Source organism: Brassica napus, chromosome A5 (genome assembly GCF_020379485.1).
Source record: "Brassica napus cultivar Da-Ae chromosome A5, Da-Ae, whole genome shotgun sequence".
NCBI lineage: Eukaryota > Viridiplantae > Streptophyta > Magnoliopsida > Brassicales > Brassicaceae > Brassica > Brassica napus.
This window is the reverse complement of record NC_063438.1, coordinates 20,652,182-20,678,284: the sequence shown is the minus strand read 5'-3', so window position 1 is coordinate 20,678,284 and position 26,103 is coordinate 20,652,182. Positions and strand designations below refer to the sequence as shown.

Genomic DNA, 26,103 nt, shown 5'->3' with positions numbered 1-26,103 from the left:
CAGCCACGAGCAGAGTTGTTGTCCGTCTCTTGATTGAACTGTACGTTATTTTTGAATTTTGTTATCCTTGCAAGTTGTGAAGCATGTTTTACTAGAATTTTACTGTGTTCTGAGATTTGACCTTTTTTTTTTGTAACATGTCTCTATATATAATTATATTGTGTGAGGTTTGACTTTATGCTTGAAACATATTGGGTTCTGCTCCTCTGACAGGACTGTAATCGTTTACCTATCTCTGTGGGATGAGGCTGCTTCAACCTTTCGGGGCCTTCTGAAATCAGGGTATAGATCCCAGTCTGTGCTGTTGGTGACCTTAGTTAATCCAAAACTGTTTGGAGGTAAAATCATCTGCTCTCTCAAACAGTAGATGTTTTCGTTTATTCTTTGGCCTTACTCTTTTTATATGCAGTTTCCGCTCACAATTGTTTTTTTCCTTAATCAGGGAACCTGTATTTGAACTCCACACAAGGAACTAGGTTCTTCTTTGACACCAGACTCCCTGAAGTAACAGAGTTTGTAAGCAGGCAGTAATCAGAATATCTGTGATCTAATGTTTCAAGATATTATACGCAGTGTCGGCGCCACTGCGGCTCATACATGTGTTGACACTCTCGAAGGAATCAAGAAAAAGGAACTTGTCTTGATAGGGGATCTCAACTCCTTCATCTCCAACTTCCATTGTTCCCAGTGACTAAAATAGTACGTTGTGGAAGACCCAAGAGGCTGATTTCCTCAACAAGGCCCGGATTGTTTGTGTGAATCAAGAAAATGGGTGGTCATTTGTGTCATGCACTGATTGCCACAAAAAAATTGGAAAGACATGGAAATTCCTTGAACTGCACCAGATGTATGACTTCTGACGTGACTGGTGTCGTCAGGTAGGTTTCTCTACACTTTAGCAATGATTTAAACAATTCTGATGGATGTTTACTAATACTTTCATTGCTCAATCTTAGATTCCGTGTTGAGCTTGCCGTTGATGATGGGAAAGATAACACTACATTTTCTGTCTTCGATAAGGAGATGTCAAAACTGACCAAGCTGGAAGCTGCTGTTCTTGCTTTCGATGCGGTACTTTTTTCTCAATGCAAAAACATTTAGATTAGTGTTGGCATTTTTTTTCCAGGCCACATTACTTCGGAGTATTGCTTATTTGCTGTAGGTGCATGGCATGAGGGTGAAGAGGAGCGTCTCCCAGGTTTCCTTGAAGAGCTCGAAGAGAAGGAGTTTGTGTTTCAGATCCGAGTCATACCTTTCAACTTCACTCCTAACCACCGCACCTTCACTGTCTCCACCATCACTGACGATGACACCATAGCGAACCATGTCAAGGTTTTCTAATTAAACATGGTTATATTTTTGCTACTTACATCATTTTTTAATATTGCCCGTTTGTATTACTCAGGAACACTTTGTGGGCATTCCTTCAAACAGTGAGGACAACGTCGGACTGGCAGCTTCGTCTTCTGGCCCCCCTATTTTAGGAGACAAGACTGGTGAGGAATGTGCTACGGAAACTCCTCCTGAGCATGCAAACGCACAGAAGAAATGCAAGTGTGGCAGTGAGTAGTTGGGAGAATCTATTCCTATACCCCGTCAACACCTCTATCTATGTTTTAAAAAAAAACTTCTAATAGCTATGTTTCTCTTTATCAACTTTGGTTTTTTCCCTTTTTGTCATTTCATATCGACGGATATTCTATCTATGTTTTGCATTATTAATCAATCGTTGACGGGTTAAACTTGTTTCAGAGTTACGGGTCGTGTTATAGATTGCTATTTAACTATTGCTATTTGAAAAACCATTTACAGTTGATAGTATCTCAAACATTGAATGGACTGCTGCACTATAACTAACACACTTTTACACAAATATATTGAGCGTGAGTAGTTTTATAGACAGGCAAGTAAACACATCCATCAGTTAAAAAGTCTACAAGATATTCCCAAATGATATGTTAGGTTTGCTTCACAGAGTCTTTCCAGTAGTTATTGATTTTGTGTGATCTTAGCGATGAAGAGTAGTGTAGCTTTAATATATGCTACTATGGTCCTTGAGCTCCCTAACAAGTCCTAGCAAACAATGTATATTTTGAAAAAATAAAATAAGTTTGTAATGTAAGTAGTTTGAAACTTTGAGTATTTATTCAAACAACGGATATATACAGAGTAAATAACTAGATATGGACCCCCAAATAAGTTGGTGATCCGCTGTCACAATATCTGTCTTTTTAATTTCATATACCTGACGTAAGCTTCTTCATCTTCTTCTCTTTCCCTTTCTGTTGTTCCACGCTCTCTGTTTCGTGTTTAGGCCTTTTTCACATTCTCTATATTTTACCTTAATTATACTTTTTGAATTTTCTTTCCGTTTTGGTAGATGTCTCTAACTTGAGTTAATCGTCAAAAGCTAAGGTCAATTTTGTTGTTTTATTTCCGATAAATTTTATTTTATTAATTTGCACAAATCTTAAACAACATCAACAACATCCCGTAAATCATACCATCCCACATATATCCAAAGTAACCAGCTTCGCGCTTGCGTGGGGTCTCAGCACCTAGTAACCTATAATAAACAGTCCTTGATTTCCAATTTGCTTCTAGCCTTCATATTCTCAGGACCAGTACTGAGTCTGCACCCACAGCTTATTACGCGCCACTCGAACTCTAAGGTAACTTGGTCGCAAATATCTCCGACTGTGACTATATATGTATGTGCCACGAAAACTCAGACTCCATGTATGCGAGGTGCTTCAGCGTTGCTCATTGATTATTTTAAGAAATTTTTACATCTACAGACACATTTTGAGTTTCTATTTACACCCAAAGACACTTTCCACATGTGACATACATATAGCATGTGGTTTGTCTCTTATACCCTTAGACTAAGTTAACTATACATTTTCTTATTTTAAACTAAAATAAAATATGTAAATTATTTATCTTTTTTTCGAGATTCATCTTTCTCTCTCATATCTAGATCTAAACAACTTTTCCAAATACATAAACTTTAATTTTTCTGATTTCATCAATCACACTTTATTCTTTCACTACTTAAAGCTGTGTTTTTTTCTGATTTCATCAATCAAACTCTAAAAGAATCAACTGGAAAGTTATCTTCTTCTTCTTCTTCTTCTTCTTCTTCTTCTTCTTCTTCTTCTTCTTCTTCTTCTTCTTCTTCTTCTTATTAAAAAATATTTTAACTCTGTTCTGGTTTGCTTCGATTTCAAGACAAGTGACATTAATTTCTTCACAATTCATACCATATTTGTCTCGATTATGAATTTTTAACTTGTTTATCCAAGTTTAGATTCCAGAAGATTCTTTTTTGCTTTGTTGATTTTTAATGTCGTTGTAGATTTCAAAACCCAGATCTGTAAAATTTCAATTTTAATTTTGATGGATGGAATGTGGAGACTCGGGAAGAGTACACGGTTGGTGTGTGGATGGGGTTTGTGTAGATGGGTGGTGTGTGGTTAGTTGGCACGTGGATGGGTTGTGTGTGGACGGTTGATGTGGGGTTGAGTGATATGTGGATGGAGCGTCGTGGTATTGCTTTGTATAGACAAGATCTTCGAGAATTAGTGAGGTGACTTCTAGTGATATCTTATTTGGTGAAGTAGGTGCAGCTGAGCCGTCCACAAATGAACATACTGATGACTATGTCCACATTTTTCATGCCATCCACAAGTTCCATTCAAACGGCAATCTTTACCAAACTTGTAGTTTTTATCCACAAAGAAAATTTCTGATCCACACAACAAACGTTCATACATCATTTGTCTGTCCACATTTGAGTATCCACAATTGTAATTTTCATTAAGGGTAAAATAGTCCATAATTTATCTCTGGCCCACAACAAAGTGTGTCACATGTAAGAAGTGTCTCTAGATGTAAAGGAAAGTCAAAAAGTGTCCCTTAGTGTAATCAACTCTGAATTGTCTGATCATATGGAAACATTGATATCTCATGTTTTTATAGTGCATTTATATGTTCATTTGCATCTGACAGAAACTAAAGTGCACGTTTGAGAAGTTTGGGGCAAACTCGTGAGGTTAATCTTGCAAATTACAAAGTTTGTGGCAGCTTTGAAAAACACCAGAAGAGGAGGGACCATTGTTCAATTAGGAGGAGGTGTAGAATGTTTAATCGAAAGTTTGGGGTTGATTCGTGAGGACGTATTAGGACTTTCAAAGGTTTCGGGGTCAATTTGATAATATCTGAAAGAGAAAGGACAAGATGCGCAAATAAGCTAAAGTTGACCACGGTTGCTCGTGGTCAAGCTTTCTCTGCGATTCCCGAGATCCCGATCTCCGTTGGCTACGACGGCGAGGCGTTGATGATGAACCGGCGACAGTAGAAGCTTTAATCGCGGCGGATGAAGAAGAGATGGTCATGGCCTGTTAAATTCATGGAGGAAATACGCTGTGGCAACGAGAGAGGAGCTGAGCACGACCCAGAACACGACGAAGATTGCGGTCCTGAACACGCGGAGGAGCAAGCTCCGTGTTGGTGACGACGATCCATCGATCTCAGTATCTCCATCTAAGAAGCTGTAGCGGTTTAGTATAGCGAGCATGAGATGCCGCTGAGGATTAAGTTTCATGGACAGCGACCAGCTGTAGCGGCTCTGCAACGCCGCTGGGAACGCAGCGAATCTGATAGCGGCTTAGTGGAGCCGGAGGATGAACCCGCTGTGGAGAAGAAAAACAAACGCAGATTGATGAAAACGCAGTGATGGGAAGATAGCTATTGCGACTGGAAAAATTGCGTTTGGCATTTAAAAATAAGCTTTTTATCCAGATTTTTCATGGTTTAATCTGGTTAATTAGATTTGATTTAGAAAATCTATAAATAGATATTTAAGGGCAAGAAAAACCCAAAAACTACATAAACTTAATTTTATTTGAATTTCTTTTGTTCTAATCTTGAATCTTGCTTGATTTAATGATTTATTTTGTTAACATTTGTTTATCTATTTTTTAATCTTTTGTTTATCTAACAATCTATCATGAGTTTGTTTGGTTTCATGGAAATCAGTGAGTAAGGGTCTGACTGGTTTAACCGCAGCGGTTGCGGTTGCGGTTGCGGGAGTTTGCGGATGCGGGTGGTTGCGGTTTCTAGCGGTTTTAAGAGATTTGTACGACTGGTTATGCGGTTAGAAATTTATGCGTTTGCGGGATACTTATGACTGGTTAACTACCAAATGCAGCAGCAGTTAAATAATAAATTAACAATATTTACATTTTATACAATTATAAAAATATCAAAAATAATAATATTATAATAAATATAAAATTTATATTTAGAAAGTTATAGTTTAAATTTTTTAAAAATATAGAAAATACTTTTATTTTAAAGTTTTATAATATTAATTAAAATTTAATTGATATATTTTAGCATTTTTATAATTTCAGTTTAATTTTTTTATTGAATTTTTTTATTTTTGTATTTATATTGTTTTGGAAAAAAAATAATTTTTTTTTATCCTCCCGCAAACGCCCGTAACCGCAAACGCTAGCTGGAACCAGCTTTTGAATTTATGAGGTTCAGAGCGATTTGGAGCGATTTGGAGCGGTTTAGAGCGGTTTGAGCGATTGTTGCAAAACGCCAGCAACCGCTACCAACCGCAAAAGCTGCGTTTGCGGGTGGTAGCGGGAAAACCAGTCATACCCTAATACTCTTAAGAGTTTTTGGGTTTAGTAGATTAGGATGATTTAATCTCTATGATCTCTACTTGATTGATGTGATTAATGCTAGATTAAGGTTGGAAAACTATAATCTAGATCATATGTTGTTTCATGCCTAGAAGCTATTCGATGAAATATTTGAATGAACTAATCAATGTGCTTTAGTTACTTTTAGCCAAGGGGAGTTGATGCTAGAGATATTTAGTGATTATTAAGACTTGAAATTCATGCATACTTGATGTTAATTAACCAATAGGAATTGATGTTAAGAACTTGATTAGTATAGGAGTTATTGCCACATGAGTGGATTAGCTTAAATTAGTGATCTTAAGTCCAAAAATTAGCAATTGTTTGTTTAAGCATCATGAGATAGCATTTGATCTTTTTAATCAATAACTTTGACCTAAGAACTTGTCTTTTTGTTTATCTTATAGTTGTTTTTAGTTGTCATTCTATTTCATTAGTTTAGATTCATTTCATTTTCCTATTTGCTTAGATTAAAAAAACTTGCGTATTTTTGGTGTTATAAATCTTTAGTTCTCTGTAGATTCGATCATAAAATGCTACATCGATATATCGTTCGATTGTGGTAGCGTGCATGCACATTAGGTTACTTGATCTATGTAGAACGCAGTAATCAAACATCCAAGCTGGAGGAGGACACATGGGACTTGGCAGTAACCATGGAGATCTCATTACAGGACATGTCCATACATTATCCAAACAATTGTTCCTTTAGCAAAAAAAGGAACTCGAAGAAGTGAATGTGAATATCGAGAAAACAACATATGAAGGAAAATGCTTAAAAGGTAGACTTGTCTTCCTTGAGATTGAAACTTGAGAAAGAAAAAAAACAGTACATGACTCAATAAAAATGTTCTTGCTGAGTCCAAGGGAAAGTCTGGACCAATTACAACGAAAAACAGTTTATTTGCAGCTTAGAAAGAAAACGAGGCTGCTAAAACCATCTCCAATAATATTTCATTTTCTAGTTTTTTGCTTCGTTTTGAAGCAAACTGTGCTCCAATGATGTTTTATTTCTTGATTTAAAATGAAGCAATGAACAGTGCTTCAAATTTGAAACAATACTGTTCATTGCTTCATTTTTTAAACATGATTTTTCTAAATTATAAATTGGTTCTTAATTTTTATTTATTCTTATTTTTTGTCGAAATAAATAATATGTATTAATATTATCCAATCAATTTCAAAATTTTGACTATTCTTTTCATATAATTGGATATTTATATTGAAAAACATGAGGATATTCATTTTAAGAGCTTTAATTCTTTTAAAAATAATGGGAGATAAATAAACTCACATTTTTCTTCTAAACACTTTTATTAATTATTTAAAAAATTATATGTAAGATGTTTTTTTTACAAAATATGGTATTATGTGTTTGTTTATTCATGTTATGTAATAAATTTCTTATATAGTAATGTTTAATTTATATTAAATAATAATTGTGTTGGATTATTGTTAAAACAAAAAAAAATTAGGTAAAATTACTAAATATGAAAAAGTACAAAGTGTTATTAATAATTAATAATAAAATGAACATTGAATATACTTGGAATCTTTCCTTTACAAGAAAGAAATGAAACAAACTATTAGAGAAGATGTGCTTCATTTTTTTGCATTTTTGAAGTAAAGAAAAAGAAGCTTACCATTGGAGATGCTCTAAAACATCAGAGAGTTTGGCATTAGCTGCCATCAAGGCCTTTCAAGAGTGAACATGAATTGAAGACAAAAAATGTTGATTGTCTTCAAACCTAATTGTGACAGTAGAGGAGTATGATGAGCCTAGCAAGTGTGCTCGTAAGGCTGGAGAATAAGCTAACACAAGGGTTGCAGCTGAAATTCTGAGATTGAGGAAGCCAAAGAAACAAAGAACAACAGCTAAGAGAGGCTGGAATAAATAAACAAAGAGACGGTTGCGAGAATGAAAGCACTTGCAGAAGCAGGTGAGGACGCTAAGAAGGCTAAAAGAGAGAAGTTAGGTGTAGAAAAAGAGCAGAGAAAATTAAGGAAAAATATGTAATAAAGAGAAAGACTAGTGATAATGAAGCTAAGATTGAGAAAATTCAAGGAAAGTCGAAGGCGAAAGAGACTTGGTCTAATGAACTTCAAACAATCATTCCTTTTCTTAAAACGTCTGAACTCAATTAAGAGGTAGTGCAGTGTATCACAAGGAAGTACAACCAAATGAAAAACAGAACAAAGCTCAAAAACCAATAGAAAGATCTTAAGGGAAAGATTTAACATTCAATGGTTAGAGCTTCATTCCTGATCCTGTTATGCAGCCATGCTGGTCCTCCTAGCGCCAAGTAGGTCCGATATCTGCCATCTCTAAGAACACTCCGAGAAATATCCCGAGCAATGAAATTGGTCTTCATCGATTCCTGTTCAAAGTGTACAGCTTCGAAACAATTGCGCAAACCTGCAATCGTATCCAAGAATGATCTGTAGCGTGGCCATGCTGAAGCATTAGAAATTTCTTTTATGGCCTCCTGGTTGTCAACCCCGATCACTACATCCTTGAAGCCCAAATCCCCCAAACTCCGAAGGGACCAGATAATACAGCGAAGTTCTGCAGTCAATCTGTTCGGGGATGGAGTAAAAGCGTCTCGGGCATGATGCAGAACATCAACTTGATGGTCTCTTGTGATCTAAGGATGACGCATTTCTCCAGTTGGAGTTGACGTTGCATTTTACCCTGGCTGTGATGGGAGCCTGCCAGCGTTGACATACTTTCTATGGAAGAAGGATGAATCAAGCTTGGTCCATTACTCTTGTTAACTCCAGTCCAGATTGTAGCTTCCTCCAGCGCCTGATCCACCAACGATTCTGTAACGACCCGGTTTTGATTAATTATTGGACCACAACCTAAATCGTTATTTCTTAGTGGTTTTGTAAAACCATATGCTTAATTATATATTTAATTGTTAATTATAAGTCTCCTCCTAAAAAACCTAAAGCTATGTGCCGTCAATGGAGATTCAACCATCCCTGAACCATTTTCTTCTCCATCCACCTTTTCTCATCAAATCAAAGTTCTCTTCCATCACTGGAGAAGAGCCATCGTTGTTGTGATTGGTGTTGTGGGAATGTGATCAAGACGAGATGAGAAAGTGAAACCGGAGCCGTCACGTTCCATCACGACTTACGTCACTCACTCTCGATCACCACATCCGATTATGTGCTTCAATATTGGTACGTCATGTTATTATCACCACCAAATACCATAGCTGTAATCAACAGAGACAAAGCTTTGTGATAATAATTTTGTTGGCAGTGCTTGTGGTAGTTACGTACTAGACGTAGAAAAGACGTGACCATAAATGGAGCTGCGGTGTTTAACACCAACCACCACCATCGTTGATCACGGCTTCACGAGCCACAAGGAGGAGTAAGTCATGTCATCGGAGATGAAGTATATATTACCGTGAGCTTGAGCTTTGTTAATTAAGTGGTACATCCTATATTTCTTGTAGCGCAAGCAATCCTTGGAACATAAACCCTAATATGTCATGCGCAGGAACAAACATGATCTTTCGGGTTAATTGACTTGGACAGTAATGGCCTAGACCAAGTCTTGTTTGTACAAGGCACATCGGTATCCTAGCATTTCCTGATATACCTCCGATCTTGGTTAAGGTTATGATCTATTCCATAATTTCGTACTAGTGTAGAATTCATCCTATGTTAATTCAGATTTCGAATCATGTATGAGTCGTGATTGATAGTTATTTCATTCATTGTAAACCAGAACTAGGGGTCTAGAGGATTCAAACGTTGATTAGATTGTGGTTGTTAGAATATGGTATATATGTGTATATATGTATACATAATTATGAGTAGGGACTATGTGCGTGGTGGGGCTCAAAGATGTTTGGCTAGCGACGCTGCTGTGATTGTGCGGGCGAGGGTTCAGAGATATCTGGGCTAGCGATGCTACTTGTGTTGGGCATGTAGTGCAAAAACCTTTGTACCATCGACGTTACTGGGGTGGACGGGGTAGAGAGACAAACTGTACTAGCGACGATGCACATTTATATATCCATATAAAGAGAATGCGGAGTGCGTGATCTAGTTATGCACTCTATCAGCGCATCGTGTGTTGTGTATGGTGGTTTAGGCATCTTGGTTGTTCATGTTAGAGCTACACTTTTATAGTGGAAGTTTTATTTACTCGAGTCAGTAGTTTGCGTGTTTGACATCCTATACCTCACTGAGTGACCTTCCTGTTACTCACCTCTTTTTTTTTCTCTCTTTCAAGTGAGACAGACTGACATGAGTGATTGATGTTTTTGGGCGTTTTATTTCTTTCTTTTATTGACTTGATTTTATGCTTTTATCGTATTTTTGGAATTTATTCGATTATCTGGATTTATAACTATTTATTAGATTTATGGTGTTTGGAGATGATTTATGAAGATTAATAAATAAAGATTTCAGAATTATTATTTGTTATTTTATTTTGGAAAATATGAGTATTACAGAATCTATAGCAGTTTGTGTGCCAGCGAGTTGCGGTTCTTCCATATCGTCCATAGCAGCCATGGAATGGCTCTCCTAGAGGTTTCCGGGAACAGAACAGTCATGCATTAACTCCAGAGCTATACTCATATTATCACCGAGACTTCTAGCTGGCGTTGTAGACGGAGGAAAGTTAACAATCCGTAAAATGTCTTGCGCTGGAATACACTCAAACAAAGCATGATTTATAGAGTCGATTTCATTGTTGCACTGCTTGCATTCCATGTCTATCAGCACACTGTAAGAATATTTATATTCTTATATGACATATGTGTCTATTGGTTCAGTATAAAGATCAAGTTCATATTAATGTTATGGATTCTAATATAAAAGACGATACCGTGATAGATTGGTTTCAATTAAAATATTAGTATCGGGTGTATTGATAACCCTTTATCCTTACCATTTTAGTATTAGTGTATTTCTCTATTGTTTATTTATATGTGTATATAGTATTTGTAGTTGGTTTATATAAACTACATAAAGATGATACTATATACATATAAATGGGGGTTACATAAAATGTGGCTACATAGAAAAGTGGTTACATGGTAATTGTCGTGAACCATCACAACCATTACCATCACAACCATTTACATAATATATAACCCACATGTTCCCTCCTTGGTAATAATATTAACGTAACAAAAGACAATGTCAAAGAGAGAAAGACACGGTTGATTCCTCTCCATCAAAGGAATCTTGAAAGTCAAAGGTTAAGGATCGAGAAGATCAATTGGTGGAATTGTATCCAAGCATGGATCAAGGTTAGTGTTTCTCTCTTCTTCTTTTAGAAAAACTAGTAAGGTTGAATTAAGATAAATCTATTTTGGTCTTGGGTAGATTTCATAATTGAAATCATAAAAGTTAATCTTACACACACCTCTTGTTTGAAGTCTATCTGCTACTGCTAACGCTCTAGAGACAGCTCGCCATATAAACATTCTTATCTTAGGCAGAGTTTTGAATTTTCAAATCTTCTTCTTCGGATCAATGATCGTCTTTTCACCTGGAGATAAAGCAGACATAGACGCGTTGAAATTGTTGGCTGCCAACCAGTACCCGCTTTCAACTGTGTAGGATCCATGATCTGTTAAAGGCCATATGCTTCTGTCCGCTGATCAAATAATCATTCAAAGAACATTTTGTGTATATTGTCAAATAAAATTAGTAACGTAAATCAAAATATACAACAATTGAAACTAAAAATTAAAGAATAACTTAATCATAAATAAGTTTAGTTATATGATAAATAAATATATATTAAAATATTTTCTAATAATATAAATTAATTGAACTAGTGATTTATCCTAAAATCATAAAAAATGTAATAAATAAGCGAAATCAATTCTTAAATAATAGTATAGATAGATAGTTTAAATTAAATTACATTTTGTAAATAAAAACCAAAAATATCCTGGAGAAGTTTGTAGATATTAATATATTGTTGTTATTGTTACTGATTTGATGAGATAATTTTTACAACTTAAACTGTAAAATTTAGTTATAATAAAAATATAAATTAGATAAAAAAAACAAAAAGTATATCAACTCTCTAACTAAATTTTACAAAAAAAAAAGAATTCCACACTTTAGAAGTGTGAATTGGAATCTAGTTTGTAATATTAAAAGCAAATCTAAGCAATTTTTAAAAGTTGCTATTTTAATTTATTAATATTTTTTTGAGAAAACGATTCTGACTTTTGTCATTTGTATCCTATTTTATAAGCTAAAAGATTAAATTCGAAAAGTAATTTTACAATAACTAGCTTTCCCTCTCCACAAGAGTGTATGACATTGGTTTTACATGAATAAGTTTCCAAATTTTTTTTTTTTACAAAATACGTTTTTTATGTAAATATAATATTATTTATCATTCTTTGTGTATATAGTGATTATTCTAGTCAATTTTTTTCTTGATCATTCTAGTCAAATTTTATAATACTACAAAACTATTTTTAGATTTGTCCATCAATTAAAATTCTAAAAACGGTTGAGATAATTGTGTGAATGGTTGAGATTATTTTTATCTACATTAAATTTTAGATAAATGCTAAAACCGTAAACAGAGGCGGTCAGATGACAAATCAGTTTTGACCGTCTCAACAAAAAAAAGGATAAAAAAGGAATCGAAGCCTTGATTCGAATCTTTAGTTTTCAGTCGATAAAAAATTAGAGGCTACAGTAACGATCTAGGGTTCTTCTCCATATTTACATTGCTCGATTTAGATAAGAAATTTTGACTCTAAATTTGATTATTTGTATCTTGAAACAGATGACTGACCTTGTTATCCGTCACACAAAGAGACTACCACAGTCTAGATGTTCCCCTTTCACTAATGGGTCAGTGATGATATTCATTCCCTTTGAGAGGAAGTCTAAATCCCTTACTTTTCTTATATTTATTTATTTATTTATTTACAGGACTACTGATGTCACCAAAGAGAAAGAGCAGAAAGAAGAAGCTGCGCGACTCGGAGTTGAGCTCTCGCTCTTTATGGCTGAAGCAATGTTCATATTATCCGATGACAGACGTTCTATGACGTACTTCTGTTTTTTTACATTGTTTAAAACAAAGATGGATCGTCGTGGTCCCGCGGTAAGACGATTGTACCGTGTTATACAACTCGTGTATGCAACATATATCAAACCCAAGAATCTCGTCTACATTGACGGTGGAAAATCCACTCAGTCAAAACTGATGGGGACGTTCCGACAGGATTTTGTTTCTGCCATCAGAGGTTTGGCTCACATTGTTTCCACTCTCGAAATTGGTTGCCTAGTGAAACCGTCTGTTTTGGAGCAATACAACCAAGAGCTGCAGAAGCTAGAGGAGAATTTGAGGTCTGTCAAGGATGTTTCAGAGGCAAATGGGTTTGCTAGGGAAGCAATAGAGTCTGAGATTCTTCCCCTGTGGAAGTCTCTCTTTGAAACAAATTCTCAAGTGATAAAACTTGATAAGACTATTAATAGTGAGCTGCTTAGGCCTCTCTTGAACGAATTGAACAAGGAGGTTTGTGCTCGTAGTCTTAGGGGCTATTATTGGTTTGTGAGTTTAGAAGATTTTTGATGATTTTTATTGTAAAAACAATTTAACAAATTTTAAAAGAATTTAGATTTTCTTAAAATATACCACGAGTTTTATAGAGTAGTATAGATTTTCTGAGAGCAGATAATTATAAACTTTTTTAGAGTTTATCTAGAGGTATTACATAATAGAGATAGTATCGTGTTACAATATTGTGTTGTTGTATTCGTAATTATCCATTATCCATGTGAAGACATAACAATTCGGAAGCTTCTAAAAAAATTGCAGCTCTGAGGTACATATTAGAGTTTTGACTTTCTTCTAGTTTTTATTTGATGTACCTATATGTCATGTATAATTCTATGATTATATGCATTAGTTCTTCATTCATATTTCATTTACGATTCTTTTCTAGTTTATTATTTTTATCTTGTAATATTATTATTATATAACTAGCTAATGGGGGATTCACAAAAGAATAACTAAAAAAGTGGGTATAATCAATGGAGACCAGAGGAAACAAAACTTCTGATCGATTTACTCGTTGATGCAATTCATCAAAATTGTTGTGATGCTAATGGTTTAATAAACAAGTTCACCATGGAACAAAAAGATTTGCATGTTCTCAATGAAAAATTTGGATACCAATGTTGCGTTTATCAATCTTGAAATCTTTTGTGTTTTTATTATCATTTGAATTTATGCTCACTCTTCGTGTATTTGTTTGCATTGTTAATTGTTATTATTTTGTATTTGCATTGAGTTTGTGTGTCATGTTCTATGCCCGCAAGACCACCATTGATGCGGACATTGCGAAGAGCACAACCTTTGGTTTAGTAACGACTGGAGATTTTGAAAAATGATGGGCTGTGACAGATTGTAGTTGTTGTGATAACAGAGACAAACACAAAGGATTGGAAGATATTATTGCAGATTTCCTATCATGAAAACAAGAATCACGAACTCGTGATATGGTAAATTGTTTTATATGGTATGAGACTAGACTTGGTAGTGGAGGAGCACAAAGCAAAATGATTCACTCGGATGATTTCAGAAGAAACTGACCTATTATTTAATTATATCTCATCCAATTTTTAAAAAGATTTTGACAATATTGCGATACTTTGCTTATTAGATTTTATAAAGAAAGGTATGTAGAATCATAAACAAATAACAATCATAAACAAATAACAACAGATTTCAAAATAATGGATTGGAAAAGTCATTTACTTTCATTTTTGTTGAATAACACGAGAGGAGTGTTCTGTGCAGTAGGTGAAAAGGATTCACGAGAGAAGGAGTTGTTGTAGCCCGAAGAAGGCGATGAGATATCATATGGCATAGGAACAGTGGCTTCATGAGATGGGTATCCACTCATATACTGAGGGACAACACCAGAGGCAGGAGGGTAACCGCTATAACCATACTGAGGGAGGTACATACCCGAGGACTGAAAGTTATGATTGTAAAACGGGCTCAGAGATGTCATATAAGCTGCGGTTGATGTATACATAGGAGGCGATGCCAAACCATGAGGAGATTGGAAACTCGAATGTACCTCTCCAGTTGCAATCCTAGGCAAGTTCTGCATCATGTCGTGTGTACCACCACCCATCCTCGGATAGGTCATTTGTTGTGGTGAAGTAGCTTGAACCTGGTATGATGAAGGTGTATATTGCACAGGCATTCTCCTTGGCTCTTCTTGGTTCCCCCTCATTCTAGAAGCAGCAGAGGATGGACCAGAAGCACCAAAAGCAGATAGATTGTTGTCCTCGCGGCTCCCTACCCTCGCATTTGATCTCTCATTCTGAGTGTTGGTTGAACTTTGTGAGCTCAACTCAGAGGTAAAAGGATCTTCACTAGCAATAGCCTCCATGGAGAGAGAATCTGTCTCCCTCAGAAGATTCACCACACTTATATCAGACTCTGGTACTCTTCTTGTCCTTTCTGAAGCTATACCAGAAGAAATGGCATGTATGTCTTCTGCTGTTGGATGGTTCCCTGCCGAATGAGGCCGCTTGAACACAAAAGAAAGCGTTAAAAGAGAGAATCTTCTTTAATGTAAAATTAAATTAAGTGATAGAATCAAGCAGTACCTGAATGATATCAGCAAAGCTCTTACGACGACCAGGCAAAGAAGCAAAAGTCAGCTGTTCACCAGAAGAAGCCTCGTCCTCAGGCTCCTCTCTATGTGTAGAAAGCGCAGTTCTAGAAGCAAGCAAGGAAGATCTTACCCCCATATCATCCCAAGACGCTGTTGGACTCAGGTTATTACCATCACCACCCAAATGACGCAGCAAGTGCTGATTCTCACGTGAGATCAACGGAGGAGGGAGCCTCGGGTTCAAGTTGATGTTGGACAGATAGTAAGCTACATAACCAGGATCGCTACGTATCTCTTCTTCAGAGCCATAATTCTCAATAGACCTACTAAAACTACCTTCCTGATGTTTCAAGAGATTCCTAAGAGCTGCAAATGAACCTTCCATGCTAGGCGGCGCGCTCCCACTCCTACTAGGGATCTTACCTGTATGATCACTTCCACTACTATCCAATCTATTTCTTTCCATAAGGAACCTTAAATCTTCAACAGCCATATCATGTGAACCAAATATCCCAGTGGGATGATCCCTAGAGGAAGCCTGCCAACTTTTTACATGATCACCTTCCACCATCCTCATAGCGCTCTGCGTCGTCATACTTTCTATACATCAACCAAAACAAATTCAAAATTTTCAGACAAGGTGATTGATTACATAATAATAATACTACCTAACCCAAAAAGGGTAAAGCTAAAACCTTAGTCCATAAGAGAATCAAAAAGCTGAGAACTTGATCCCAAACTTTCAATGATCAACGTTTATTTTTGAGTCTATGTGTAATCGACAATCAAGGATCGAAAAATTTCAGACACGATTCTACCATTTCACAAGCTAAAAAAAGTTTAGTCAACCCAAACAACCATCAGCAAGAACTTACAAGGATCATCTTGCAAATGAGAACACTCCCACTCTCTGCCAAACCCTAACAAACAGTCCACTGAAGCTACACTGAGAGAGTGTGATGGAGAAGAAAAAAGGACAAAAAGGTTCAAACTTGAAGTAAGTAGGCAAGCAAAATTGAAAGATGAGAGAGAGGAAGACCAATGACAAAGACAGGAGATATCAAATGAAAGAGTGAACCACTTGAGAGAGAGAGAGAAGAAAGCTTTATAATGTCTTTTATTACTCTCAAATCAAGTTTTATATTGAGGAGCACAATTATAATGTGAGAGACTGATTACGAAACAGATCTCATTAGATTCATAATTAACTTTCTGATTTCAAATTCCAAAAAAGCAAAAACTAAACTATAATGAAAAGATCTTCTTTTTAAAAAACCCTTAGCGAGAGGAAGAGGTTCTTTCTTGGGTCAGTTGACCTTTTCTCTTATAGGTCAATATAGTCTTTTACTTAACCTTAAAATCTACTGTATGTATTTTATTAATATTATTAAGATGAAAATTGTAGTTTGAAAAAAATAATTAAAAAGAGAAAAATGTAATAACTTGGCTCTCACCATAAACCATTGTACTGGCTTTCAAAGTTGAATGAAATGAAATTGTTGCCAAAAAAAAAGGTTATGGTCTTGAGTAGCGAGAGAAATCTATGAAGGGAGAAGGAGGAGGGGCACTAAAACGTGGGGGCAATTGGGTTAAACAGTACAGAGAATATTGTCAGTAAAGCCACAATCTCTAGTTTGGTCACAATCACGTTGCCTTCTCTCTAAATTTACTTCTTTAACCTTTCTTCCTCCCACATCTCTGTTTGTCTACTGGGCTTTTCTTTATTGGGCTTTTCCTATCAACTTTTGTTGTTGTCTATATACTTGATCAATTTGCTAGTCGTCAATTCCATCGAACCTCAATTCCATCGAGCCTTGCTCGAGGAACGCCTATGGTTGATAGGCTTTTCCTGCGCAGCTTAGGTGGAAGGCGCGGGAAGAGGATTGTTGCATAGAAACAAGAAGGTCAGCGTTAGACGAAGGAAGTAGCATCTAATCTAAGAAAGAAATATTTGACAAAACAGAAGCATTATAAGCATACATAAAATAGGAAGCCTACACACACCGTAGACCAGTGGGGATATCATTCTTCTTCTTTTTTTTATCTCGCAAGTATTCCTAAGAAAAGGGAATTTGTGAATTTTTGAGGGTTTTAAAGGGGTCTAACTGGTTCAAACGCAGTGGTTACGGTTGCGGTGGCGAGAATTTGCAGAAATAAATGATTACGGTTTTTATCGGTTTTAAGAGATTTGTACGATTGATTATGCGTTTAGAAATTTGTGCGTTTGCGGGATACTTATGATTGGTTAACTATCAAATGCACCAACGGTTGAATAATAAATTAACAATATTTATATTTTATATAATTATAAAAATATTAAAAATCATAATATTATAATAAATATATAAATTATATTTGTTTTAAATTTTTAAATTTTATAGAAAATATTTTGATTTAAATTTTTATAATATTAATTAAAATATAATGGATATATTTTAATATTTTTATAATTTTAATTTAAAAATTTTATCAAAAATTTTATTTTTGTATTTATATTATTTTTAAAAAAAGTTATCTTTCCACAAATGGTAGCTGGAACTAATTTTTGAATTTAAAAGTTTAGAATAGTTTGAAGCAGTTTAAAGCCATTTGAATAATTGTTGTAAAACACCAACAATCGATACCAACCGCAAAAGCTGCGTTTACAGATGGTAATGAAAAAAACAGTCATGCTTTTAGTTGATTACGTTTTTTTGGTTGATATAAAATAGAATTGGTTTGGCTTTGGAACTACTGCAGTTTTCGGTTTGGCCTGGCTTAAAATTAAACCAAAACCGAATCAGGGAGCCTGTGGTCATGGATCCATGTGATTCAGTTCCCTATTTGTCTTGTCTTGTTCCCACATCTCTGTGTGTTTTGTTTCCTCTGCCAGTGCCACGTCGTCTCTTCTGTCTCGCACACTAGTTTCTTTCTTCTCCAGGGACTTCCTCACCTCTGGTAAGTTCTTTATTCGATCGTCGCTGATGGAAACCGATGCTCCTCTTTGCTTTTCTCACTCTGCACCTCGTACCGAGTTTTAATTAAGTTGATTCTCTTTCTCAGTTTGACTTATTTCAAGAGATTCTTTTGGTTACTTTTCTTTCCAGTGAATCAGATTGATACGATCATATCTTTTTGTATGTTTATTTTATTGTGTTAAATCTATAATTAATAAGAATCCAAGGGTTTCTTTTTGAAGTATCTTACTCATAGAGTTCGATTCTTTTAATCGTTTGTTGTTTGCCATATGCAATTGTCTTACAATCTTATTATGGGAATATATGTGCTTCTGTGTTTGTTACTCTTAATAGGCATTACCAAGTTACTAAATGAGTGCTAATCAGAAACAATGTTGTGTTTTTTATCCCTCTATAGTTACCGAATTTGAATTTTTGGAGACCTCCTCATATTGTAAAACATGTGTTTGTTTCAGGATTGCCAAAATGTCAATGAACCGAAACAAAGACAAGGTTGTCCTAACAATAAAAGATGATAGTCCCTTTAGCTATCTTCAAGAAGATGTCTTGGTAGAGATATTAATCAGAGTTCCAATATCAGACTGGGAACATATCTCCTCCGTTAGAAAGCAGTGGGCTGATTTGTTCCGTGGAGAAGGCTTATGGCAAGCTGCTCTGAACCGGGCGTATCCTCTTGCCAGCAAAACTCAGAGATGGACTGGACCAATACGCCAAGGATCAAGCAAACGGTTGATAATAATAGCTCAAAACTTCAGTCTTAAAATATCTACGTATTAAGTTAGACTCAAGGAACTTAATAGCCTTTTTAGCTTGCAGGAGATTTATGGCTTTATACATAAGCAAAAACATATTAGGTGTGGAGACAGACATAGATGAAATGCTTGGACATATTTACTTATTCTTGAAAGATCAGCTTCAGCTTTCAACTACTCCTGCTTCAGGCGTCCTGCACGGAACCATGATCGGTAATTATCTTCTCTATTAGTATGCCATTGACACTGCTTACTGAATCCCAAATGTACTCAAGTTCATTTCTGGTGGCAGACCAATTGATTGTTAGTGGCAAATCCAAAGAAGAAGCTGATGAGCTCGTTACAAAGATCTGGCTGGCTCTTCTCGACAATATAGAGGACACGAAACATACCTTTCTTGTTCTGAAATCCATTGCACAAGAATATGATATAATTTCGAATCCTCTACCTAGCAAATGAGAACACTCCCACTCTCTGCCAAACCCTAACAAACAGTCCACTGAAGCTACACTGAGAGAGTGTGATGGAGAAGAAAAAAGGACAAAAAGGTTCAAACTTGAAGTAAGTAGGCAAGCAAAATTGAAAGATGAGAGAGAGGAAGACCAATGACAAAGACAGGAGATATCAAATGAAAGAGTGAACCACTTGAGAGAGAGAGAGAAGAAAGCTTTATAATGTCTTTTATTACTCTCAAATCAAGTTTTATATTGAGGAGCACAATTATAATGTGAGAGACTGATTACGAAACAGATCTCATTAGATTCATAATTAACTTTCTGATTTCAAATTCCAAAAAAGCAAAAACTAAACTATAATGAAAAGATCTTCTTTTAAAAACCCTTAGCGAGAGGAAGAGGTTCTTTCTTGGGTCAGTTGACCTTTTCTCTTATAGGTCAATATAGTCTTTTACTTAACCTTAAAATCTACTGTATGTATTTTATTAATATTATTAAGATGAAAATTGTAGTTTGAAAAAAATAATTAAAAAGAGAAAAATGTAATAACTTGGCTCTCACCATAAACCATTGTACTGGCTTTCAAAGTTGAATGAAATGAAATTGTTGCCAAAAAAAAAGGTTATGGTCTTGAGTAGCGAGAGAAATCTATGAAGGGAGAAGGAGGAGGGGCACTAAAACGTGGGGGCAATTGGGTTAAACAGTACAGAGAATATTGTCAGTAAAGCCACAATCTCTAGTTTGGTCACAATCACGTTGCCTTCTCTCTAAATTTACTTCTTTAACCTTTCTTCCTCCCACATCTCTGTTTGTCTACTGGGCTTTTCTTTATTGGGCTTTTCCTATCAACTTTTGTTGTTGTCTATATACTTGATCAATTTGCTAGTCGTCAATTCCATCGAACCTCAATTCCATCGAGCCTTGCTCGAGGAACGCCTATGGTTGATAGGCTTTTCCTGCGCAGCTTAGGTGGAAGGCGCGGGAAGAGGATTGTTGCATAGAAACAAGAAGGTCAGCGTTAGACGAAGGAAGTAGCATCTAATCTAAGAAAGAAATATTTGACAAAACAGAAGCATTATAAGCATACATAAAATAGGAAGCCTACACACACCGTAGACCAGTGGGGATATCATTCTTCTTCTTTTTTTTATCTCGCAAGTATTCCTAAGAAAAGGGAATTTGTGAATTTTTGAGGGTTTTAAAGGGGTCTAACTGGTTCAAACGCAGTGGTTACGGTTGCGGTGGCGAGAATTTGCAGAAATAAATGATTACGGTTTTTATCGGTTTTAAGAGATTTGTACGATTGATTATGCGTTTAGAAATTTGTGCGTTTGCGGGATACTTATGATTGGTTAACTATCAAATGCACCAACGGTTGAATAATAAATTAACAATATTTATATTTTATATAATTATAAAAATATTAAAAATCATAATATTATAATAAATATATAAATTATATTTGTTTTAAATCTTTAAATTTTATAGAAAATATTTTGATTTAAATTTTTATAATATTAATTAAAATATAATGGATATATTTTAATATTTTTATAATTTTAATTTAAAAATTTTATCAAAAATTTTATTTTTGTATTTATATTATTTTTAAAAAAAGTTATCTTTCCACAAATGGTAGCTGGAACTAATTTTTGAATTTAAAAGTTTAGAATAGTTTGAAGCAGTTTAAAGCCATTTGAATAATTGTTGTAAAACACCAACAATCGATACCAACCGCAAAAGCTGCGTTTACAGATGGTAATGAAAAAAACAGTCATGCTTTTAGTTGATTACGTTTTTTTGGTTGATATAAAATAGAATTGGTTTGGCTTTGGAACTACTGCAGTTTTCGGTTTGGCCTGGCTTAAAATTAAACCAAAACCGAATCAGGGAGCCTGTGGTCATGGATCCATGTGATTCAGTTCCCTATTTGTCTTGTCTTGTTCCCACATCTCTGTGTGTTTTGTTTCCTCTGCCAGTGCCACGTCGTCTCTTCTGTCTCGCACACTAGTTTCTTTCTTCTCCAGGGACTTCCTCACCTCTGGTAAGTTCTTTATTCGATCGTCGCTGATGGAAACCGATGCTCCTCTTTGCTTTTCTCACTCTGCACCTCGTACCGAGTTTTAATTAAGTTGATTCTCTTTCTCAGTTTGACTTATTTCAAGAGATTCTTTTGGTTACTTTTCTTTCCAGTGAATCAGATTGATACGATCATATCTTTTTGTATGTTTATTTTATTGTGTTAAATCTATAATTAATAAGAATCCAAGGGTTTCTTTTTGAAGTATCTTACTCATAGAGTTCGATTCTTTTAATCGTTTGTTGTTTGCCATATGCAATTGTCTTACAATCTTATTATGGGAATATATGTGCTTCTGTGTTTGTTACTCTTAATAGGCATTACCAAGTTACTAAATGAGTGCTAATCAGAAACAATGTTGTGTTTTTTATCCCTCTATAGTTACCGAATTTGAATTTTTGGAGACCTCCTCATATTGTAAAACATGTGTTTGTTTCAGGATTGCCAAAATGTCAATGAACCGAAACAAAGACAAGGTTGTCCTAACAATAAAAGATGATAGTCCCTTTAGCTATCTTCAAGAAGATGTCTTGGTAGAGATATTAATCAGAGTTCCAATATCAGACTGGGAACATATCTCCTCCGTTAGAAAGCAGTGGGCTGATTTGTTCCGTGGAGAAGGCTTATGGCAAGCTGCTCTGAACCGGGCGTATCCTCTTGCCAGCAAAACTCAGAGATGGACTGGACCAATACGCCAAGGATCAAGCAAACGGTTGATAATAATAGCTCAAAACTTCAGTCTTAAAATATCTACGTATTAAGTTAGACTCAAGGAACTTAATAGCCTTTTTAGCTTGCAGGAGATTTATGGCTTTATACATAAGCAAAAACATATTAGGTGTGGAGACAGACATAGATGAAATGCTTGGACATATTTACTTATTCTTGAAAGATCAGCTTCAGCTTTCAACTACTCCTGCTTCAGGCGTCCTGCACGGAACCATGATCGGTAATTATCTTCTCTATTAGTATGCCATTGACACTGCTTACTGAATCCCAAATGTACTCAAGTTCATTTCTGGTGGCAGACCAATTGATTGTTAGTGGCAAATCCAAAGAAGAAGCTGATGAGCTCGTTACAAAGATCTGGCTGGCTCTTCTCGACAATATAGAGGACACGAAACATACCTTTCTTGTTCTGAAATCCATTGCACAAGAATATGATGTAAGAAGCAAACATAAATCCTTTTTGTTTTTTGTAGAGAAAAAACTAAACTGGTTATCTGATTAATCAATTTGCAGGGGTTTCTTCCATATCCATATTCAAGACCGATCAAAGTACAATGGAAAGTGTTTGAGAAACTGTTTGTAGACTTCCGCGACTTGTTGTTTGATCATTCAGAGTACTGCGACTTAATAGGAATCGCCAAGAAGAAGTTTCCGACATTACCTCATCTTTGGTTAGGCTTTTAACTAACTTAACCAAACCAAAGAGACATCTTTTGTAAGAAAAAACGTATAAAACACAAATTCTTTATGGTCATGTAACATTCATGTTTACTTTCCAAAAGTAGAAAAGTCAAAACCTTTCAACGACCCTTTTAACAAAATCTCTTCGTTACTAGCAACAAACCCCAACTTCTTCAAAAAAATGATTCTCACGAAAGTGATAACGTCCCTCGCTCTCTTCGTCCTCTCTATCTCACCGTCCTTGGCTCAGGCCAAAGACGGCGGACACGTGTCGCTACTCGTCTCCGAAACGGGTCTTGACTTAGCCAAAGACTTCCTCATCCACAAGGTGATATCCACGACGCTTCCGCTTCAGCTACCTGAGATCGAGAAGAAGGTTAAGATCCCTTTGGTAGGGAAAGTACAGATGGGTCTGAAAAATATAAAGATATACGCGGTTGATGTTCGGTCGTCGAGGGTCGAGACCGGAGGAGATGGAATCGTTTTGAGTGTTTCGGGGGCGACGGCAGATGTGAGCATGGATTGGTCGTATGCTTATAAAGCTTCCTTCTTTCATATTGCTGATCATGGAGTTGCCTCTGTTAAGGTAATAAGTGAAATAAAGTTTTGTACTTTATGATATGGGTTTTTGTCTTTATGGTCTGAACGTTGTCGGAAACCAAAAGTTGGGTCAGTTTGGTTGTCTTCATTCATGATTGTGATGATGAATGAAGGTTAAAGGAATGGATTTGAGAACCACTGTCAGTTTGGTTGGTGAAAATGGAAGTCTAAAGATTGCTTCAAGGGATAGTGATTGTAAAGTGAAGAGCATTGGTATTCATATCAATGGTGGTGCTTCTTGGCTATACCAAGGGTAACTGTTATTAATTATCATTTACTATTAGATTAAAGAAACAAAAAAAATTCTTACTTTTTTCATTGGTTTGGTTTGTTTGTAGGGTGGTTGATGCGTTTGAGAAGAAGATTATTACAACAGTTGAAGAGACTGTTTCTAATAAGATTTTGGAGAAGATGAAGAAGCTTGATGCTAAGTTGCAATCACTTCCAAAAGAGGGAAAGATTGATGACAATGTTGCAGTGAACCTCACTTTTACAGGAAGCCCTGTGTTGGATGATTCTTCTGTTGAAGTTGGAATCAATGGTTTGTTCATGGCAAATGGCGATGGTGATAAAAAAGTTTCAGGATCTATTTCTTCTTTCTTGACTCCCAGGGTTAAAAGAATGGTGGGAATTTCCATAGAAGAAGAAGTTTTCAACTCTGCAACACTTGTCTACTTCATTGTAAGTTCCAAAAGTTTTGCATTAGATGAGTTTGGTGGAGAAATAAGTTTTTTTTTTTAATCCAGGCAAAGAGGATGCATGTGGATATCCAGGAAACGAAGAACGGGTCGGCTCTAAGCACATCTGACTGGAAACTCATACTTCCAGAGCTCTACAAACAATATCCAAATGTTAAAATGATGCTTAACATGACGGTAACGTCTCCGCCTGCTGTTAACATCACAAAGAATGGCATTGATGCAATCATTGATCTAGAGATATCAATCGATGTCCAAAACTCTGGAGCTGTCCTATCTGTAGCACGCATATCAGTGGTATATGCGTAGTACTAATAATCCCCAGAACAATCTAGTTAAGAAGCATGCCCTTTAAAAAACATAATGTGGTTCTTGTGTTGCAGGTTCTGGATGTTGGAGGTACTGCAGAAATAGCAGCGAACAATTTAGCAGGTAGCCTCAGATTAAAAGGTTTCAATGCGACAATGACGTGGAGTAAACTTGGAGATCTTCAAGCAAACTATATTCAGGTAAAAAATTAGTTATGTTTTCTTGTAGACAAGACTTATTATATATGACTCTTGCTTGACACTACTAAACTGGGATGTTTCTTGATATTTTGTTAGGATGTAGTGTCGACGATTCTTGAATCCTTGTTTCTGCCGTACGTAAACACACGCCTTATGAGAGGTTTCCCTTTGCCGTTTACGCACGGTTTCAAGATCAAAAACACAGAGATTGTCTATGTTGAAAATGGCGTAATGGTCTGCAGTGATGTCGCCTTTGGTTAGATATGAACGGCCTCTCAAGTTTATTGATACTTGTGAAGCTGTTGCTATTTCTGTATAAAGCTGCGTTGTAAATTTGTAAGACTTAGCCTGTATATATCATATCTCTCAGGTACTTGTTTGAATTACCTATGTTCTTTGTTACATACATGTTAAAACAACATTTATACAGCTTGTAGATAAAAATACAATCTATATAGTTTATACTGTTTGTGTATATGTAGATACAGCCTATATTTTTTTGCTTAACTTTGAATATCATATAAATGAAAGGAGCTTACAATCTAAACAGTTTGAAAACTAAAGTTTGTTTGGCATGGCAAAAACAAAGGAAAAAACATGCCTACAATCTGAGAGAAAATTTTAAAGGCTTTTAGTTAGATCAACCAAACAGCCATGAGATTCTTGAAGTGCTTCCTGGTCTTGCGAGCAGATACAGCCTATATTGTTTATAATTACATTTATATTGTTTGTAATTAATACAATTAAGACACTTACATGTTAAAACAACATTTACATTTATACTGTTTATAATTTTATTAACAACAATAATACTGTTTGTGTATATTATAAACACAATTTGAAGTCTCTATCCATTCCGGCGTAGTTTCTTACTTTCTTTTAAAGCTTTTGGTAGTCTTGGGTTGAAGATCACTCTAGTATAGGATGAGATGATTGTGTAATAAATTCTTAAACCTTTGATGTTTAATTTCAATTCTCAGATGACAAAAAAGAAAGAAGAAAAATAATTATGTTTATTAAATTGTAATTGGTTTAGAATTATTAAAATTTGTTAATCACATAAAATAATGCTATTTTAATTAAATTTTAATATGTGTAAAATCTTAAAAACATTTATTAATTTGAAACAAATGGAGTAAAAAAATGAAATTACATCTTCTTTTTTTTTTAGCAACATATCCATTACATCTAATTTTAACTTCATTGTGAGAAGGTAAATTGCTTTACAACAATCTTATCAGTTATGGGCCTATTTTGTATATATGGGCCCAAGTACAT

The 26,103-nt window shown here is 35.4% G+C and overlaps 4 protein-coding genes across 5 annotated transcripts; 3 read left to right on the top strand and 1 right to left on the bottom strand.

The window, feature by feature from the left end:
* The first annotated feature begins 12,375 nt into the window (after positions 1 to 12,375).
* LOC106428826 lies at positions 12,376 to 13,345 on the top strand. Its single transcript, XM_048779352.1, has 3 exons — positions 12,376 to 12,429; positions 12,508 to 12,575; positions 12,657 to 13,345. The coding sequence occupies exons 2-3, from the start codon at positions 12,508 to 12,510 to the stop codon at positions 13,300 to 13,302; spliced, it is 714 nt and encodes a 237-aa protein (XP_048635309.1). The 5' UTR covers positions 12,376 to 12,429; the 3' UTR covers positions 13,303 to 13,345.
* A 1,027-nt stretch (positions 13,346 to 14,372) lies between these two features.
* LOC125608831 (pumilio homolog 5-like) lies at positions 14,373 to 15,985 on the bottom strand. Of its 2 annotated transcripts, XM_048779351.1 has the most exons (3): positions 15,357 to 15,985; positions 14,819 to 15,277; positions 14,373 to 14,710 (listed from the first exon to the last, which is right to left on the bottom strand). In XM_048779351.1, the coding sequence occupies exons 1-3, from the start codon at positions 15,957 to 15,959 to the stop codon at positions 14,483 to 14,485; spliced, it is 1,290 nt and encodes a 429-aa protein (XP_048635308.1). In that variant the 5' UTR covers positions 15,960 to 15,985; the 3' UTR covers positions 14,373 to 14,482. The 2 variants fall into 2 exon arrangements, with proteins under 2 accessions (XP_048635308.1, XP_048635307.1); XM_048779350.1 differs by having other exon boundaries at positions 14,373 to 15,277.
* A 2,326-nt stretch (positions 15,986 to 18,311) lies between these two features.
* LOC125608830 lies at positions 18,312 to 19,845 on the top strand. The gene is made up of 4 exons (XM_048779349.1): positions 18,312 to 18,388; positions 18,777 to 19,049; positions 19,138 to 19,286; positions 19,366 to 19,845. The coding sequence occupies exons 2-4, from the start codon at positions 18,787 to 18,789 to the stop codon at positions 19,530 to 19,532; spliced, it is 579 nt and encodes a 192-aa protein (XP_048635306.1). The 5' UTR covers positions 18,312 to 18,388; positions 18,777 to 18,786; the 3' UTR covers positions 19,533 to 19,845.
* A 1,517-nt stretch (positions 19,846 to 21,362) lies between these two features.
* Positions 21,363 to 25,300, top strand: LOC106402236 (putative BPI/LBP family protein At3g20270). The gene is made up of 11 exons (XM_048779348.1): positions 21,363 to 21,572; positions 22,048 to 22,320; positions 22,409 to 22,557; positions 22,637 to 22,773; positions 22,851 to 23,013; positions 23,174 to 23,604; positions 23,732 to 23,871; positions 23,957 to 24,299; positions 24,365 to 24,613; positions 24,700 to 24,825; positions 24,922 to 25,300. The coding sequence occupies exons 2-11, from the start codon at positions 22,058 to 22,060 to the stop codon at positions 25,084 to 25,086; spliced, it is 2,166 nt and encodes a 721-aa protein (XP_048635305.1). The 5' UTR covers positions 21,363 to 21,572; positions 22,048 to 22,057; the 3' UTR covers positions 25,087 to 25,300.
* The last annotated feature ends 803 nt before the right edge of the window (positions 25,301 to 26,103 follow it).